Below are 8,662 nucleotides of genomic sequence, written 5' to 3' on the forward strand. Positions count from 1 at the left end.
ATAAAATGTCATTGTTATTAATAGTATACATAAAAAATTTAATTTAACTAAATTTTTTTTTTGTAAATTATAAAATAATTTAAACATTTCTAATTTATTAATAATTTGTGTAAGTTTTAAAAACAATTAACTCGTTAAATAAAAAAATACCACAAATTTAAACACATATAAAATCATTTAGTTTACTAATAATTTAATCATATAAAAATTATCCAAGATAAATCGTTTATATTATAATTTTTAAAAAATAATTAAAAATATATTGATATAAATAATTTTTATATAAGTTGCATTTGCAATTTAAAATATAAGTTAATTATTTTGATCTTTTATAATATTATTTAACTGTTTAAAATAAATTTAAATAAATACAATAAATACAAAAGTGCGACTACGGGTTAAAATTTATTTAAGTAAATAAAATATTTTAGAACTAATTATAATTTATAAATAAAGTTATAATTACAAATTTACAAATAATTTAAGTAAATAAAATATTTTACATACTAAAATGAATAAATGGAAAAAAAAATTCACTATATATTGTCAGGAATTATTTACGATTCAAATTCTTATATTTTTCATAAAATTATATTAAAAAACTTATAATTTCATATTTATTTATTTATTTATTGTCAAGGATTATTTTTATTTATTTAATGTAAATCCAAAGCAATCAGAGAACTTTGAAGACCATTTACATAAGAAATCAACATAATGTTCACTTATTAAAACTTCATTTTGCTCTGCTTTTTGACTCTGCCTGAACAAAATGTAAAAAAAGCTATGAACTTAGAACTTCGGAATGAGTTGTGCATCGAGCTGCTTCTATGATTCCCTGGTAATCCTTGACTTTCTGCAAAATAAACACAAAAATCAAACAAAAATCCTAATTGAAGATGAACATGTAAAACCCTAAATAAAAAGTGAGAATGAAAGATTTATATAAACCTGACACAAAACCTCAACTCACACACTCCATAAACCCCAAACTCACCAGCCCTCACGCACCTTCATCAAAATCCACAATCCATCAGATCCGCGCAGAACCAGACACGCAGCTCAACAACCCATAACAATAGCAAAAGGCATCTAGTGGAAGCAAATCGCAAGCAGTAAAAGAAGAGGAGAGGATTTCAAATCGCAAACAGAGCAAGAAGATTCAAAGGATTTAATTGGAGAAAGATCACCACCGAAGATGTAGTGCATCATTGTTGTTGTTTCTTTTTTCAATTATGTTCTATTTTGATTTTCGTCCTCCCTTTGTAATATGCAAATTACCATCGAAATCGTTAATGAGAATGGGGTTTTGAATAATGGGGATAAAGAGGTTGAGAACCGTGAAAAGCATAGAGAAAATTCACGTGAGAATAAAGATGAGAGAGAGGAAGGGAGTTTTTGTCTCGTAAATTAAAGAATAAGAATGTGTGGCTGTCAAAGAAAATAAACAGTTTATTTTGAAAAGTTTCATTGGGCTGTGTTATTTTTAAAGAAAATAAACTTTTTTTTTTAAAATACATTCAACATTAATGATTCGTACACTAAATATAATCATTTTGAAAAACATTTTTATGGACTTGACTTACCACAATATTAGAAGATTGGTCAATTAAATAAAGATTTAAACAATCTAAAAATAATAGTATAAATATTTTTTAAAAAAGTGTTAATTATAGAAAAGTTAAATAGACAATTGAATGATTATTTCAAAATGACATTAAAAGTTGGAAAGTTTTTGTTTCCCCACGAATTTTGAAAAGTTAAATAGACACTTGAATGATTATTGAATTTTTTGAATTAATTTAAAACAAATAGATATAATTAAATAAAATGAATAGAATTAAATTAATTAAAACTTTTCTTTTATAGCATAAATAAAAACACCAGCATGCATGAGAGACTGGTAAGTGGCAAACTTGTCAAAGTTCTCATTTTGCTTTTTTATTACGTATGATTATTTGTTTTTAATAGAGTCAAGTCAATAACAAAAAGAGTCGCTGTGCATTGAAAATGTATAAGAGGTCTAATTACTTGTACTCCTAGTACGCGTTACATAATTTTTTTTTGTCAATTTTTTTCACTAACAGTACCTCTTCAACAGTATTGTTAATTCTTCAATTCTATCTTTAATTGAATTGGTTTTCGATCGAACTATGTTGACTAAGATTGCACTGCAATGCTACTTTACTTGACTTGAAAGCATTTGAGAAGTGATTCCCATCCCCTGACTAAGAATTAAAATTAAGGCTTTCAATTTATAACAAAACTATCATAAAATAATACATAATAAGACACTCGGTAGACAATAGGGCCAAAAAGATAATATTCAAATTTAGTTCCAGATCCTATGTTACATTAAGAAGAAAAACTAACTACTTTTACATTGGACGCCCGATTGACCAGGAATTCCACCCTCCATGCTATGCTGACCCGTCTGCATCTTTTAGACGTGCAATAAGCTCCTCCTGTACATTTTACTTCACTAATTAGAATGGAAAATATGTATGAAACTTGCACTAGCAAGGACATTGACAATAATCAGTCATGGATAAATAATAAACCAGATCACAACAATTATATCATTTCATGAACTTTGTTATTGTTGACACATAAATTTGAGATTAAAATGGTCAATTCAAATCTATTTATACTTTATTTAAAATAGCTCCAAACAATATAATGCCACATCACAAAAATTCTAACGTGTTCATCCTAAAATGTTAGACTACATCTATACATTCCATGATTCTTATTCTTTTGTTAATTTCTCATTTGACAGTTTCTTCCGCTCATTCATTCTTACATTATGTGTTGGATTCACTAAACGTATTGTATAATTGTAACAGTGCATAATAATATCTTTGATTCATCAAACGGCTTCTTTGATTTAATTCATTAAACGTTTTATATATGAGTAAAAGTGCCAAAGATTCTATTATCTATATTCTGCAGTTAGAAACCATCGCAAAAACACCATATCTCTTGAACTTATATACCCTCTTAATGCTCGAGAAAGGACACACTGAAAGCAAATGCCTTTGCGCTACACCAAGCAAACCATGTCAAAAGTAAGTTGGGTGCCAAAGGAAACCCACCCCAAATGTGACTAGAATTCATGGTATGTATTCTCTATACTTGTGATTATGCTTAATTTATTCATTTCTTAAAATTATTACCGGTGTCGGCATGTTAGTATCAATATGGTTTTCACTGTGTCGTACTTCATAATCCGGGTTTGTTGAATTTTTCCATCCCTAACCAATGTAACCATCACCCATCATAAGGATCTTGGAGATTTCCAGGTCATTGTTTGAGACTCTGAGTTGGGTCTAAGGCCTGAAGCATTAAGTTTAGTAGCCTAAAGTCATACAAAGAATTGATTAAATTATTTTTTGATTAAGAAATTTAATAAAATAAGCTTTTTTTCCAGACAAATCATTCAAACGGCCTATGTTGGGGTAGAAGTTTATGACATTTTCTGTCAATGTTCCAGAGTAAAGATTCAATAGTATACAAATAAAATTATTGCACTTAAATAAACAGTTTAAGGTTATAAAAATTATTGATGTTTTTCATTTATATCTTTTAAATTCAAAGGAGTATTATTATGTCCTTTGATTTCGATAAGAAAGTCTATGTTAATGCATATTTAGACTTAGTAATATGTTTCTTTAAAATATGAATAAGGAAAACATGTGTTCTATTTTTTTTTCTTTGAAAATTATGTATCTACATTTACTACTACAAAACGTTTAATGAATTAAATCAACGTGTTCTATTATATTTACTATCTAAACTTTTAGAGGACTTTTAAGTTAATATATCAATTATCACAATTGTTATATTCTCTGTCTAAAAAATACTTATATCTAATGTTTTGTTCATATATCTTTTTTATAGATGGCTTGTGTTCTTTCTTACATTATTGTCATGTCATTAGTTTGTACAATTTGATTTAATATTAGAATATAAAAATTGAAGAGCACTAATTATGTTTGCATTATGTTTGCAGAGATGCATTTTTATGCTTTTATCATAATTACTATTATTATTTTCATTGCGTGAACTCATTCTCTACATGCATATCATAGCTCAATTTATGGGTTTTCTAGATCTATTGTCACTATAATATGAAAGTATAAAAGGATATTGCAAAGGCCTATCTCAAAGAGAAGTAAATTCTACTCCCAATTAAAGTAAATATAATTTTTACCATCATTTTGTTTATTGAATCTATGCATAAAAATGGCTACTAATGCATCATATTAATAATGTCTTTGATCCTTGTATTTCTTCTGCGAGCCACCAACCACTTATGAATCCAAATATTTGCTTTAATATGATATCTTTATTTAGTTATTATTAAGAACAACGATAAATTACACATGATAGTATTAGAATTGAAAACATTAGAATGGAAGATATTATGACAAATGAAAACATTATAAACAATGAAAAAATTGCACATGACAGTACACTTTTCGATGAAAAATTAAAAAAGCGTTTACTAAAATAATTTCAAATATTTTACCTTAAAACATTAAAAATATATATTCATACATCCGCGCATCGCACGGGTTACAATCTAGTATATGGTTAATTTTGAGTGGATAATAGTAATGAATATAATAAGGAATCACAACTCAATTTATAAAAACTATTAACCATAATTTTCATGTGTATATTAGAAGGCAATTATGGTTAATGAATATAATCTAATTTATATTTGAACACAATTTGAATGGTTAAAGGATATATGTATATTAAAAGGCCTGAAAGTTGTGGTTAATGACAGTTCAAAATTGTGATTAATTATTTTTAGTAGTTGGGACACATTGTTATATTTATTAATCATCCACTAAATGTAATTAATCACAAATTTTAAATAATATTGTCAATTGCAGATGGCAGAAAAGCAGTTTGATCAAATTCCGCTATGCTACAGTGTTATTTATAATGATAGTGTTACTATAGCCACTGTTTGACAACATTTTTTGCTAAATATGCATATCGCGGAACAATACTGGTTTGTCAAATTCTGTTGAGCTACACAGCCGCTATATGACAACACTGATTTGAACTGTTCAAATTGAAGTCAAATTTGTGTCTTAAAATATCATTACTTATGTGATATACATGTCCGGTCATTAAGCAAAACTTTTAAAAAAAAATTTTAAAAAAAACTACCAAGAAACTCATGAATTCATCCATAGGCTTGTATGAAAATGTTGTTTCAATGCAACTTATGTATGAATGTATGTTTGAATTATAGAACTACTTGCCTTCTTTCCTTTGGTTGGAAGACCTTTAGCTCTCAAAAGAGCTCGAAGTCTCTCTACAGTCAAGCTCTGAAAGTTCCTATTAGATGTTTGACTGTTTGATCCCTCTGCATGTTTAAAAGCCATAGCAAGACATTAGAAATATTGAGATATACTATAGAATACAAGTGGCAATAAATGTCCAGCCATCTCACTATGAGTCTAGGGATAATAACATAAACACTAAAGTCTAAGAGAATCAGCTCTAGCTAAGTGAGCCACAAGCTCCTTGGCCTTAGAAAGGTTCCTAATGTCAAATACATATGTTCTTGGTTCAATGTAGATTCAACTAGTGACTAGTAATTATATAAAGCAATCAAAACATGAAAACCTCATTTGATAAGAATTTTTCTAACAAACAAATATGTCTTGAGAATACAAATTTGATATACATTACCAAACATGATTTTTTTTATCTGTTTAATTTACATTCAGGAAAAAAAGATTGGCAGAATTCTATATTAATGTATATACAAATTACAAATATAAGCTTGATAGCAGTTTTAAACTATGAAGCACGGACCCCTCTAAAAGTAGGCGTATCGTGGTGTCCGACACTTGTATAACACTCGTATGACACGTGTCAAAAATGTCAGACAAGCGTCGGAAAAGTTAGAGAAGTATTACCTAAAAAAATAAATTTTTTAATTGTTTCGACACTCTTTAAATCAGTGTCGAACACTCGTATTACACTCAAACAACACTTGTAGAACAATTCTGACAAGTTTTTCCAAAAATAATAGTTTTCAACATACCTTACACATATTTTGGACATGTCTTGAAACAATATTATCAATGAAAAATTAAAGAAATTAATTTTCATTAGTATATTTTTAACTCTTCTAATAATAGATAGATAAATGAAGTTTGAATATTACCGTATATATAGCGGTGTCGGTGTTTTATGTTTTTGATATTATCGGTGTCGGAGTGTCCGTGTCGTGTCGTGTCGCAGTGTCCGTGTCAGAGTCTGTGCTTCATAGGTTTTAAACATGTATAAGACAACGACATGAGACAAGTGATGCTACCAAGAGACGTTTAAGAATTAGGAATACGAACTAAAAGTCTCAAGAAAACAAACAAATATTCTTGTCACCAGAAAAAAGCGGTATAAAATACGAAGTTACGAACCCAGTCCTAACGCGTTATAAAGATCATTTAAACCCACCTTGTTGAGAGTTTGTTTGGTTATTTGGTTTCTTGGCTGAAGCACCCAAGGCCTTCTCAGCAGTTCTGATAAAAAGTTAGATGAGACAAAATCAATAACACTAGACCTAGATAAAAGAATGGGAGACATGGCATAACTAATTTGCACAAAAAACTACCAAGCAGTTCAATATAGAGAAAAGCCAAACAAATTATATAATACTCTTGACTCTTCTACAACAGGTGGGGTTTGGGAATAATACCTCTTTTTTGAATTGTCAGATACATTCTTCAATTTGAGTGCTCTGATCAGTATATTCTGTTGATTGGTTTTAATATGTTGCCCTTCTGAAAAAATAAGGGAGTCAAAATCAGTTCCCGACAATTATCTACTTATAGCAAGAATTCATGGGCGGAAACAACCTTCAGAAAAATGTGCCATGGCATTATGACTAAGTGGGTGGAAGGAGCTTTTACTGTAAAAAATAATTCCATAATTTCGACAAAACACATAGGAACAAAAAACCGATAACTGATCCGTTAAAAAAAATGAATCTTTCAATCTTCATTTTGGGGGAGTCGTGGAGATAGAGATTTCGACTGTTTAATGGCTTTGACAGAACATGATTTGAATGACAAATTTTATACTGTAAACAATACTGAATCACCCTTCATCGATATAGATTAAGACCACAAAAACAAGGAGAATTATTGAACCAACAAAAGTACTAACTAAACTTCAATGCAAGTACAAACAGTTGATGGTCAATTACTCGTGCTTCTATAATCATCACTCATCTTAACATGATTAGAATCTGGTAACAAGAATGAAACTTCCGGCAAATCGTGCATCACCATTCTAATATGAAAAATTTTGGTCTGTTTCTTCCCGAAAGTCACGGCTTCGAGGCATAGTAATATATAAGTATCAAAGCTATTGTGTATATATGCTTTACAAGTTGCAAAAGTATGAAAAAAATACCTGGTGGTGTGGTTTCATGATCGCATACGTAAACCCGCATCCCACCCTGTAAAATACAAACATAAATTCTCTGATACAACTTCATAAAAACATTAAAAGGTACAATACAAATTCAATTTCACATCAAGAAATGCCCTAAAAATCTATCATCAGAACATTAACAGCATAACATTGTTAAAAAAAATGTACTTCGTGTAAAAGAATTACAAGCTAGGGTTCTATTGATCTATTCAACAGTCTATACCATTCATTACCAAGATAGATCAATCGGTGAATAATAAATATAAAAACAAAAAAACTAGTGTACTATCTGAAATGGTTCAAGAACACACTCTCTGAAGTAAATTAATAATTTTGACAGTTGAAAAATTAAATTTAAAAATCACATATACATTAGGAAGCTAGGGTTTGATAGTGTTGAGAGGATAATCCCTAATTGATCGGGGAAAAGATGTACCTGATGAGAGAAGATGGAGGGGGAAGTGAAGGTGCCACGAGAGGGAAGATTGGCGAGGAATTGAGAAGCACCGGAAGAAGGAACTGAATCCATGGTTTGGGCACAGAAAAGAGTGTAGTGTAAGTTCGTAACTTTTTCCCTCTAAAGTGTTTATATAGAATGGAAGAGGAAAAGTGGACTCTTCGTTTGACGATGGATCTTTGAGTCTTTATTCCGGCCAGGAGATGGAAAGACTTTGGTAAAAAGGAGGAAAGGAAAATAAAAGATAAGCTAATTAATTAGTACTTAAGTTGAATGAAATTTTACTTATAGTGATGTAAAACTTATATAAATTCTTGAATTCACAAATTTTTGTTGAGTATATAGACAAAATGTATTTAAATATTTAATTTAAAAATAAATTAAATATTTAATAAAAAAGTTAGTGACATAAATCTATTTAAAACATAAAAATTTATAAATACCCAATTAAATTCTAAAAGTGTTTATTTAAAATTTATTTTACTTGATTATGTTTTTTTGTTTTTTATTTTTATTTTTTTACAAAATTTGTCTACGAATATTAATTATCCAAAATTATAAAGTAAATAATGTTTTATTCTAGAATCAAGAATGAGTGTACGAACGATGGTGATGGTGGATCATAACTTTTAATGCGGTGGAGTTTGGGGGGCTTGCAAGGTTAACACTTCAACACTCAAGTCAGTATGTGAGAAAGAAGAGTGAGATGAAATTGAATTTGAAACATGTTAACTCAAT

General features: G+C 29.0%; 1 protein-coding gene and 1 non-coding gene across 2 annotated transcripts; both read right to left on the reverse strand.

Annotated features, from left to right (window-relative positions):
- Positions 1 to 671: 671 nt before the first annotated feature.
- Positions 672 to 746, reverse strand: LOC131625240 (small nucleolar RNA R160). The gene has a single exon (XR_009290783.1). It is a non-coding gene; the product is annotated as a small nucleolar RNA R160 (small nucleolar RNA).
- A 1,483-nt stretch (positions 747 to 2,229) lies between these two features.
- Positions 2,230 to 8,155, reverse strand: LOC131625236 (uncharacterized). Its single transcript, XM_058896123.1, has 6 exons — positions 7,904 to 8,155; positions 7,447 to 7,492; positions 6,728 to 6,812; positions 6,487 to 6,551; positions 5,283 to 5,386; positions 2,230 to 2,465 (listed from the first exon to the last, which is right to left on the reverse strand). Exons 1-6 carry the CDS (start codon positions 7,994 to 7,996, stop codon positions 2,421 to 2,423), a joined length of 438 nt encoding a protein of 145 aa, XP_058752106.1. The 5' UTR covers positions 7,997 to 8,155; the 3' UTR covers positions 2,230 to 2,420.
- Between the last annotated feature and the right edge of the window lie 507 nt (positions 8,156 to 8,662).

The sequence above is a fragment of the Vicia villosa genome, unplaced genomic scaffold (genome assembly GCF_029867415.1).
Source record: "Vicia villosa cultivar HV-30 ecotype Madison, WI unplaced genomic scaffold, Vvil1.0 ctg.000195F_1_1_2_unsc, whole genome shotgun sequence".
NCBI classification, from domain to species: Eukaryota; Viridiplantae; Streptophyta; class Magnoliopsida; order Fabales; family Fabaceae; genus Vicia; species Vicia villosa.